The sequence below is a fragment of the Equus quagga genome, chromosome 14, assembly GCF_021613505.1.
Source record: "Equus quagga isolate Etosha38 chromosome 14, UCLA_HA_Equagga_1.0, whole genome shotgun sequence".
NCBI lineage: Eukaryota > Metazoa > Chordata > Mammalia > Perissodactyla > Equidae > Equus > Equus quagga.
Window position 1 is genome coordinate 52,663,548 of NC_060280.1, and position 11,320 is coordinate 52,674,867.

At 40.1% G+C, this 11,320-nt stretch overlaps 1 protein-coding gene across 1 annotated transcript; it reads right to left on the reverse strand.

Moving 5' to 3' along the window:
* Positions 1-1,203: 1,203 nt before the first annotated feature.
* MMP1 (matrix metallopeptidase 1) lies at positions 1,204-9,275 on the reverse strand. Its single transcript, XM_046684872.1, has 10 exons — positions 9,123-9,275; positions 8,430-8,674; positions 8,188-8,336; positions 7,820-7,945; positions 6,689-6,844; positions 6,428-6,545; positions 4,238-4,371; positions 2,584-2,746; positions 1,939-2,042; positions 1,204-1,757 (listed from the first exon to the last, which is right to left on the reverse strand). The coding sequence occupies exons 1-10, from the start codon at positions 9,225-9,227 to the stop codon at positions 1,648-1,650; spliced, it is 1,410 nt and encodes a 469-aa protein (XP_046540828.1). The 5' UTR covers positions 9,228-9,275; the 3' UTR covers positions 1,204-1,647.
* Between the last annotated feature and the right edge of the window lie 2,045 nt (positions 9,276-11,320).

The following is an 11,320-nucleotide window of genomic DNA, read 5'->3' on the forward strand; positions in this document are numbered from 1 at the left end:
CCCGATGATCACACCAAAGAATTTCTATTTCAGGTTCTGATTCCAGTGAACTAAGCTAAGATAGAGTTAAGCAGTGATGGGAGGGACTCAAGGGGGTCTGCTATGGTGCTAGTAATGTTCTAATTCTTGAGCTGAGTGAGGGTTACATGGTGTTAATTTCATGATAACTCATTGATACGAACATTTATAATATGTACATTTTTCTGCATTTATGTTATACTTTAATATAAAAATATTTATTAGAGAGAAAGAGAGAGAGAGAGACTTGGCCAAAGGAGAAGTCACACTGCTCTCCAAATTCTTGAGTTGAGAACTAACTGCCTGCTTCAGAATGATGAGCACTTCAAAATATTCTCAAGACTCTCTATGTCCTTGGAAAGTCTGCAAATGCCCTGAGCACCCTCTGAGCTCTCATAAAACTCATGGGGCTTGGAAACTATCGGCATGACTCCTGCCTATATTAATATCCTCCCAAATTAAGCATGACGAACTAGATAACGTTTGTTTAGAAAAACTAGATTATGCAGCTTTAACAAAATCTAAAATCTTAGTGGCTTAGCACGAGAAAAGTTTATTTCTTAGGCAAAATCTACTGAGGCTTGGGGTAACTGTTTGGAGTGGTGGCCCAGCAATCAGGCTTCTTCCATCTTGCGGAAGTGCTCTCAAGATGTGTTTTTACAATCACCACAGCAGAGAAGGGAGAGCACCGGAGAAATTGGCACCGGCAAGCACATGATTCCATCTGGAAGTGATATTGGTCACTTCTGGGGACAATCCACTGGCCAGGACTAGCCAGATGCCATTGCCTACCTCCCATCTCCTCAACAACTGCAGGGAATTGGACTGTGGGAAAACACAACCCTCCCCTGAGTTGCATGCGCTCAGAAGGAGACAACGGGATACACCCTTAGAAAGTTCTACTATGCTGTCCCTGCTTTTACCTAAAACCAATTTTGGAATCCGTATATGGGACATGGGAAATAGATTTTTTCTCCTTCTTTATGATATAAACTCCATGAGAATGGAGAATATTTGAACTTTTTGTATATCCTAATTTCTAAGATGAATATTTTGCGTATTTGTCTACTTCCCATTTCAAATTTGAAAATTAATCTCTACAAGTGAGACTTCATAATCAGGGAATAACAATATAGTAACTTAAATATAATAGAAAGTTTATAAAACAGTAGAGACAAGGATGGCTTTATTCCAAACATAAAAGATTTTATTTTCCGTAACAAAAATTATCCCTTGCATGTTAGGATAATACTAGTAGCAGCTCAGATGTTCTTGAGCTGCTTTTCCTCTGGTGAAGACTCGTATCTCTTGTTTCTTTCTCTCCATCTCTGAGGCTGCTCTCCAGTATCAATGTCAGAGTCTTCTACTTTGGAAAAGAGCTTCTCTCTTTGCAAAATTGGCCCATATGAATCCATAAATCGGAACTTGACCTTCCTTCACCCTCATTGGTGGAAGTAAATTATAGCAGTACATGAAACATTGCATTCTAAATTGTAAAAAATATTTGCAGAATGGGATATAAATAAGATTATACGTAACAGCTCTGTATTTTATTTAAATGTATGGCTCTTCAGGAAAACATCTTCCTTGGGTTCTCAAAATATATTTTTCTGTTCAACTTTGTAACGGTCAATTTTTTCTGCAGTTGAACCAGCTATTGGCTTTCTGGAGAGTCAAAATTCTCTTAGTTTTAGGATCAAATTTGTATTGCCTTGTTCCGTGAAAGAAATAGAAGAATCCTGGAAATGAAACAAAAGAGACTTACTACATTATACAAATAATTTCTAGGTTTAACTTGAATTCTTAAAAAACCCAAGTCATTTGTGAGAACAAATACTTTTGGCATTTCCTGTTCTAAATAACAATACTGCTGCTGTTCTATGGCAGCAAAATAGAGGAAATACATATGTATTCACTTACCATCTTTCTGAAAAACAGCATCAACTTTGTCGCCAATTCCAGGAAAGTCATCTGCTATCATTTTGGGATAACCTGCATCCATAGATCGTTTATATTCATCGTACCTGGTCAAAAGATAATTGGAAGAGTCAGACTGTTTGTTAAATGTGTAGCTTTCTCAAAGTCATTACAGGGAATTCACCAGCAGGAAAGTAATAAGAAGTTTTAGTTCCATAAATCTTGTGTAAAATGGGGAGGTAGCATGAAGTGAGGCAGGATGTTGGGTGGACTAGAAGATTTGTAAGGTCCCTCTGAACTCCAACGTCTAATTCTAATTCTCTAGTGGGGGCCACACAATGTCTTATTAAGGTAAAATGTGATGATATATAAGTTACTGTTGGCTGAAGTAACTCTCTGAAGAGGAATGCCCTCCTTTTCACGTCTTCTTTTTCAAATTTGGCCCCACATGCTCCCTGGATTTCTGGGACAGGTATTGCCTGATGATTGTTGGTCAATGGACTTGGATGCTGGACTGGCTACAGCCATTCACAGAAAAGGCAGCTAGCCAAGGCAATATGAGAGCTCATTTTAAAATGGTTTAATCTAGAACTTTCTCTCTATGTTGAAAGAACTGGTACCTTAACATTTTCTGCACCCAGTCTTTACCTCCAGTACTTGTCAGCAACAAAGAAGTACGTTTTCCCAGTATCTTCCTCAGAAACAGCAGCATCGATATTCTTCACAGTGCTAGGAAAGCCGAAGGATCTGTGGATGTCCTTGGGGTATCCGTAGAGCACATCCTGCCCCTTAACAGCCCAGTACTTATTACCTGTCAATCAAGAAACAGGGATGACAAAACTTGCCCAGGGCATAAGTAGACAGTAAGCAGATTTCCAGCTAAATTCTTAATCTCACATGCTAGAGCAGTGTCCTGGCTGCACACTAAAATCATCTAGGGAGATTTTTTAAACATACTGCTGCTGGTATCCTACCCTGGACCAATTAAATCTATATATCTTTAAAAGTTTCTTAGATGATTTTAATCTGCTCAGGCTTTTAGAATGATTGGTTTATGGGGCTGCTTTCCAAAGCCAGGTGTTCAAATGACTAAAGAGTTCATCACACCACTTCAGTGATAGAAAGTTCACTTCTCCAGGTTGCCGAGGGGCTGTGGAAGTTCACACCAATCGTATCCCAAGGGCCAGAGTGTTGCAATGACTCACAATCTGCAATGACTTCCAACTCTAGGTAAAATTCATTGCATCTGACTAGAATATAGTTCTAAATACTTGAATTTATGCTGTGTCCAGATCCTTTATGTTTATACTTAGTAGGTCCACATCACATAAAACTGGTCTTATATTTTGAAGCCAGGATTGTTCTCATTGCAGAAATATGCTTATTTCCCACTCAGGAAAAAGCAGGTTGAAATTTTGTCTATCTAAAATCCTGTTTAATTTCATGCTATGAGGGCTAGAAAACCTGTTTCAAAGTTTTTGCCCATTTGATCTGCATTCAATTCTTTGCCTTGAGTGTATGTTGGGTCAAGTGTCTTAATACTTGTCTGTACTATGCCAAACACAGATTTGCAGAAATACTGGTGTTTGGCACAGTGTCTTCAAAACTAGGAGCTGATCATTGGATTCTATTTCATGCTGATAGAATCAAAGAAGTTTGCCCCACTCAATTCATGGTATTTCATGACTTCTCATACTTTAACATACAGACAAATTGCCTGGGATCTGACAACATGGATGGACCTTATAGGCATTATGCTAAGTGAGATTCTATATTTCTAACACACTTCATGGGTGATGTCAACGCTGCTGGTCTGAGGACCACATTTTGACAGCAAGGCTGCAGCACCTCTATCTGGTTGCCCAATGGTGGCCTCTCTCTCTCTCAAGAGAATCATTTGTATTTAAAATAGAGTCTAGGAAATCACCCAACCCAAATGTTTCTGTTCCATCCTCTCTATAGTATGGGCCTGAGTCTCTCAGTTTTATTCCTAAGCATCCCCAGGGATGTGGAGAAGGTTGAAAATACATCAATAGTTTGCACAAAAAAGGCTTTCCTAAGTCCAGATTCATAAACAGGCAGAAAATTTATACCTCCAATCATATGCTTTTTATTTAAAATGACTCAGAAATGCACTATGCAATTCTTAATTAAGGTGGTGGACTCCCATTGATTTGGTAAGAGAGACTGTTAGATTTTCGAAAGTCCACAGAGAGAAAGCAGCTAGTACTCTCTTATGTATCAGCCCAAAAGCAGGTGAAAAATTAATTCATAAAGACGGGAAAATAACTGGAAGCATTACCTTTGAAAAACCGGACTTCATCTCTATGGGAAACCTCATAAGCAGCTTGAAGTCCATTTGGCAGTTGTGGCCAGAAAATAGAAATGAAATTGAGCTCAACTTCTGGGTAGAAAGGATTTATGCGCATGTAGAACCTAATTTGAGAAAAAGAAAAAAAATTTTTGATCTAATTGATCGCAAGCTCTGGCTGACATCCAGCTCCTTCTTATTGCTGGCACTAGTGGTGTGCTGGTAAATGTTTAACATCTGGCTCTCCAAGATGTGGGAGGGGAGCAATCCTGGTTTGTAACATTTGCTTATTCTCATCATACAAATACATTAGGCATAAACAACCTCAACAATATAAATAAATAGTAAAATGTGGTAAAATAATTACAAAGAGATGAGTTTTGATTATTTTTATTACCTTTGGTTTAAATATAATTGTAAGTTTATATAATTTAACTTTTAATAATGGCTTTGTTTAACAATCAGCTTTCAAAATTCTCAAAATGTAACAATGAGCTTTGGCGAACCCTTAGGAGCCACGCACAGCACACCTCTGGCTGGAACTCAATGCTAATATCCTACATTTAGTGCACAATTCCAACACAAAGGCCCTTTACCTACATCATGCCCTACCTCACAAAAACCCTACAAGAGAATGCTACTGTCATCTTACGGATGAGAAATTGAGGTCAGGAAGGCCGGAGTGGTGTCTAAGGTTGTGCAACTGAGAAGAGGCAAGGGTTCATTTTCATCTCAGGTCTGGCAGCCACTCCCTTTATTCTCGTTTGGTTGGCGGTTTACAAAGCTGATTCTACAGTCCACATGGACTGAGATAACAATAAAGCCTAGACTGTCATGTGGGCTGACAGAAGAGTATTCTAGGTTCCAGGCCACAGGGAAGACTGTGGCCTTGGCAGTCAGAAGTCTCACTTCTAGATCCAGTCCTGCCTCTGCCTGACTGTGAGACCTTGGTAAAGTCAGTTAGTATTACTGTTTCCAACCTTTCACGTCTTTATGTCTTGGTAGCATTAAGTGATCTCAGGGCCCTTTCAGTTCCTGCAAATCCTAGACTTGGTCCTGTTTCTTGGAGTAATTCCTCAAAGACTTGCTTTGAAAGGTGCATCCTGCTATATTGAGCACTTTCCTTTAAAACCACGTAGTTCCTTAGCATTCTTCAGTGTTGCCCACACCCTTATAGTTTATATCTAGCCTTATCTTTTACACTCAAAAACGGTAAAGCAGAGGATGGGAAGCATTAGGAGCCAAGACCTTGCATTCTGCAGTAAATACGACCACGAAGCAGTGAAACAGCACCAACAACACTCCAAGAAGAGTGACCAAGGAGTGAGCCTTTCAGAGCAACCTTACTTTCTATGTGCCATGGACTGCCTCATTCAAAAAAAGACTATATTATTATTTTGCCTGATCCTTTAGGAATCAGCAGGATATGTAGAGTAAGGCTGTCCCTTGTGTCTGAGGGAACCCTAGCCTTTTTGAGGCCACATGCTGCAGAGGGAGTTCTAGGATCCTCCTCTGAGGAGGGGAGCACCTTGGGACTGCCCATATCCCCCTAAGGGAGGGTCCTCATGAAATCTTTGGGATTCTCCCCATGATGGTTTCTCCCCTTCTCTAGGTCTCCCAGGGGGCAACAGAGGCCTGTCATGATCACAGGCTTTGGAAGAGCTGTCTTTTCCACAATAGAAAGTGTAATACATAAGGGGTAGCTACACAACCCTCATCAGCATGATGGCGCTATGAAAAGGACTGATTTCCCCTAATAAAGTACTAAGACACTTATCATCATAAACAGCAGCATAAATGAAAAGAGCCCTGGAGTAGGGCTCAGAAGACTAAATTACTGCTCAGTCACCAATGAATTCTATGCCCTGAAAGGATCGCTTCCTTACTCTCTGCCTTACTTTACAGATCTGTAAAATGGGATTATATTTACTTATTTTCTACTTCAATGGTATTTTTTCTAAGAATCATATAACAGAATACATGTGAGGAAAAAAGCTGTTATAAATTTATTAGGTTGTGCAAAAGCAAGCAATTGCTTACATTTAATTATAATTATAGTTATGTATATAAACAAATGTGAGATAAACAATTGTGAAGCATAGTAGTGGCCCATAGACACCGATAGTAGTGAGTGTTCTTGTTATTACAGATACAAAACACAAAGAAGAACTGACGTCTTACCTGTCTTTAAAGAACATCACTTCTCCCCGAATCGTAGTTATAGCATCAAAGGTTAGCTTACTATCACACACTTCTGGGGTTTGTGGGCCAATTGGCTGGATGGGATTTTGGGAAGGTCCTAAAAAAATAGACATCCAATAACTGGAGTTAGTTCTGCCCGGCATTGGAAAACTACATAATCAATGAAAGACAGCTCCTTAAAGGATACAGCTAATGGCTGTTCTAATGGCTCTTATCCATAATGTTTTTCTTTATACTCACCATAGATGGCCTGGATGCCATTGATGTCATCCTGAGATAGCTGAACATCACCAGTGAAGAAGTAGTTGGGGTACATCAAAGCCCCAATATCAGTAGAATGAGAGAGTCCAAGGGAATGGCCAAATTCATGAGCTGCAACTCGATACAAGTTGTAATCTAAAAGGGCCAATAAATCCATTTGCAATTATTTGAAATGTTTTCAGTTTTGAGACATTTAATTAAGAAGTAATCTACAAGTCTACAAGGACAGATGCTCATATTTTCTCTATAGGTTTTTGAAATATATATAAAACTTTTTTCCGAAGATGGGAGGAATGCATTTTTTAATAATCAAGAGAGATGGGCCAGCCCTGTGGCCGAGTGGTTAAGTTTGCACGCTCTGCCTCCGTGGCCCAGGGTTTTGCTGGTTGGGATCTTAGGCACAGACGTGGCACCGCTTGTCAGGCCATGCTGAGGTGGTGTGCCACATGCCACAACTAGAAGGACCCACAACTAAAATATACAACTATGTACTGGGGGGATTTGGGGAGAAAAAGCAGGAAAAAAAGATTTAAAAAAAATAGTGAAGGGAGAGACGTTAAAACCTAAACTCTGCGATGACACTGATACAATTGAAAAGCAAACTCAGCTGATTTTGCTTTTTTAGCTAAGAATCTAGCATAGATTAGCCAATCTTGTCAACGATTAGATGACATATGTTATTTCACCGAGAAGCAGTAGAGTTCTATTCATGTATTTTTTTCCTGTTTACAAACGGATTCTTGCCTAATGCTGGAAGTTTTGGAAAACACATACAGCCTCTCCTCCCTTAATTTCCACATAATCTTACTAACACTGTCAAATCTTGGTGTGTCTAGTGGAAAAGACCCTAGGTAGATGCCCACAAGGAAAACATTAAAATTTTCAACATTTTCTTAATAGAAGTTTGACTGACCTATTTGTAGCTACTAAGATGTTGTTACTATCAGAAATATCCTTCTCTTACACTTTTCTAAATGTATGATTAATTTTGTAAGTGGTAATAGAAAAATATATACTTCTATTAATGCACTCTTTCAGTCAAATCAACCAATACCACAATGAACCAAGAAGGGGTGGGGGAATTGAGAGAAGCAAGATTAATTGACTTACTTCTGAAATTGCTGGTCCATGTTTCATCTTCATCAAAATGAGCATCCCCTCCAATACGTGGGCCTGGCTGAAAAGCATGGGCGAGGTTTCCTCCAGGTCCATCAAAGGGAGAATTGTCACGATGATCTGCAAGAGACAGAATTCAAGAAATGTCCCTTTTGGTTCTTCTTAAGGCTAACCCTGGAGGGAAAGCATTAGCTTTGCTTAGAGGCTAGCAGACTTCCATCAAATGTGATACCAGTTTCCTTCCTTAAGCCCATAAAATCAACACTCCTCTTAAACAAGGAATTCTAGCTGCAAAGGTGAAGAGATTTAAGGGCAAGGTGAAGTTAAGGTGAGAATATTTTCATGCCACCAGAAGAGCTTACCTCCCCTGACAAAGGATATCATTATGTCCGCTTGACCCTCAGAGACTTTAGTGAAGGTCAGGGGTGAGACATTACTCCAGAGTTGAAAGGCTTTCTCAATGGCCTGGTCCACATCTGCTCTTGGTAAATCTGGTGTGTAATTTTCAATCCTTAAAATGAAATAAAATAGAGACATATCGAACCTCATTTCTTACAGGTCTGATGGGAAATAGCATTCTCCCTCTGGTGCTCAGTCTGGTTACCTGTAGGTCAGGTGTGTGTTCTCCCACCGAGGGTTCCCTTCGGTGAGGACAAACTCAGCCACATCAGGCACCCCGCATCTGGGCTGCTTCATCACATTCAGGGTTTCAGCATCTGGCTTCCCAGTCACTTTCAGCCCAAAGAATTCCTGCATTTGCTTCAGCTTTTCAACGACTGGGCTCCTGTGTCTCTGCTTTTCAATTTGCTCTCCATCACTCTTCAGGTTGTAGTAGTTTTCCAGGTATTTCTGATGAAAGATAAAATTATTGAAACATCGGATGGGAAATCTTTCTCATTTTTCTAAAGATTGACAGTATGAAGTTTTAGCTGAAACAGAGAACTACTTTTAAAGATTGCGTTTAGATTTCATTGTCCTTAGTATCCTTATTATTGGTGGAAAGTGTAAATTCAGAATAGAAATCTCCCTACCATTAGTTACTATGAAGTCAAAGTTACAATTTATAGAGCCGAATTTGCATATTGTTCTTTTAGTTTCTTCTCACCTCCAACTGGAAAAAGAGAGTCTATGCCTGGCTAGACGCATTTTTTGGGAGAGTGCCCTTTCTGACAAAAATTTCTCTGTGTAGGAAATCCACCCTTAAATAAACTCCATTATACTATCGCTACTCTGTTATACTGTGGAGAAATGCAAATAAAGGCTTTTGCATTTCTGGCATGTGAAATTCAGCATTTACCTGGACCATCTCCACATCTTCTTCTCGTGTTTCTGAAGGCACTGTTGGGAAGCTGTGAGAGCCCATGCCCCAGAGTAGCAGCAGCAGCAGAGGAAGGCTGAGCATGCTGGCCTCTGTCTTCCTTCTCCGATAAAGCAGTCTGATAGCTCCCTACTTCCTGGTGCTCCAATAACTCGACTAGGAAGCTCTCTCTTTTTATATAGAGTCCTTGCACTCACAGAAGGCTGGAGGTTCTCTGACTCACGTTTCATAACATCCTCTTGATTAGCAATGAGTAGCTTAAGCAATCATCAGAAATGATGACTCCAAGCAGATTGTTTGGGTTCGCTTGCTGTTGTAATCTTAATGATTAAGATCAAACAGGACGTGCGAGAAGGGGACACACTCCACTGTGTAAACTGTTGTTTTCTCCAATTCATTTCTATCCTATTTGAAAAAGGCCTTATTATATACACAGATCACAGTGCTCCATGAGCTTTTGAAAAAACAGGCATTGCAACTTGCTTCTGCTGGTCGTAAAATGCTCAGGATTTTGCACACACCTTGCTCCCGGGACAGAGGGCTGCACTGCTGACACTGCATGCTCTGTGGCTCTTCAGCTCCTGTACTGTGTAAAGTTTACCTCCGCAGGCACTCACTTTTGGGTGGCTCTCCTGGGTTAAGTGGGGTTCCCTTCTGCCTTTGCTAAGCTGCCTGGTACACTATTTCCATAGTACCATGGTTCCCTTAATCTTCATTCAGCCCTAGGATTTCAGAACCTTGATGAGAAGACCTCTGTCTATAGGTGGGGTTTGCGATAACTCCTCACCCTGTGTAGACACCGCTCATCAGCATCATGGGACAAATGGGACCCTTCTCTGAAACCTGTCAGAATGCATCAGGTGAGACAGGGACTGGCAAAAGACCATGTGTGAGTCTGGCGTCTTATTTTTAATCATCCTTGTTCCCATTTATGTGAGCGCATCTTTGCTCCTTGGGGCTTGGCAGCAATTACTTATTCTTTCATGCAAGCATTCATTCATATATTTATGCATTTATTCATTCAAAAGATCTTATTTAGCATCTTCTGTGCACCAGTTACTATGGGAGGGGGCTAATTAGTAAATACACATCTTATGGGACATTTTAAGATGGCTTTAACAGAAGTCTGTACAAAGTTGTACAAAGATTAGTTTTGCCAGAAAGTGTTGCGATAGGAGAGACTCTCGAGCTGGTTAAGTCCTGTTTCCTGACCTTCCTTAATCCTCCTACCTCCTTCATGATTTTTGCCAAATCTTAATGCTACCGCTAGTATTATTTTTGTACTTTTCTTTATTTTAAAAGTTTTGCCCCATTATAGGCTATCGTATCTGTAAAATCATAGTTTAATGGATTATTATTTTTGTATGCACGTTAAAGTAAATACATGGCTATGTAATGAAAAATGAACATTTGTGTATTCATGTTCCACATTGAAGTGTCTTGAGGGTCACCAGTGGTATCCATTCCACTCTTGGTGAGATAAGTTCATCTAAATTTGTAGCTTCCTCTACTCATACCCCACCCTCCTTCCTTGAAAGTGTTTAAATGAGACTAAAGTTGAGAAACACTTGCTACGTTCTTCCACTTCAGCATCTAGTGGTCCTCCCGCCTTTGCCACCATGTCAGGTTTGCTTTCTCAGGGCTTTTCTCATCTTAGTGATTTCTGTTTTTCCTGGCACACTAAGAACAACATCTTTCACATACATATTATTTCAACATATGTTGGATTAATGTGAAGGACGTATTTCCTCTCCAGTCATTTGACCACAACTTCCTCATCTAAGAAGAATAATATGTGAGTTCAAGATGATACACAGAATGGGAGGAAGCTCCCAGGAAGATGAAATTCTCTTCTCAAGGGCATCAGATGGAGAGTAGGGTAGAGACCAAAGAACACCAGCAACTGAAGTGACTCCACCATAGATGAGGAAAATACTGAAAGCACCTCTTTATATTAGAGGTTCAACAGACTGTGTTTTCAAAGTTAAGAGGTGGCAGACACACCTTTATATCAGGGAATCTGGTCAGTGTGAATAGGTTGCCTCAGCTCCACTGGAGCCTGGGAAACAAGGGTCACAAGCTTAACTCAGGAGAAGAGCATTGTGACCACCTGGAATTGGGCAAGAAATTATGTAAGATGTCACCCTGGAAGAGTCTCATGAAATGTTCAATCTGGC

Excerpts from the sequence above, each read along its gene's own strand:
- MMP1 (XM_046684872.1), bottom strand. The coding sequence starts at position 9,227 with ATGCTCAGCCTTCCTCTGCTGCTGCTGCTACTCTGGGGCATGGGCTCT. Across the intron at positions 6,546-6,688 it reads TGGCATCCAGGCCATCTATG|GACCTTCCCAAAATCCCATC; the intron begins GTGAGTATAAAG and ends CTATTTTTTTAG. Across the intron at positions 4,372-6,427 it reads GTGATGTTCTTTAAAGACAG|GTTCTACATGCGCATAAATC; the intron begins GTAAGACGTCAG and ends TTCTCAAATTAG.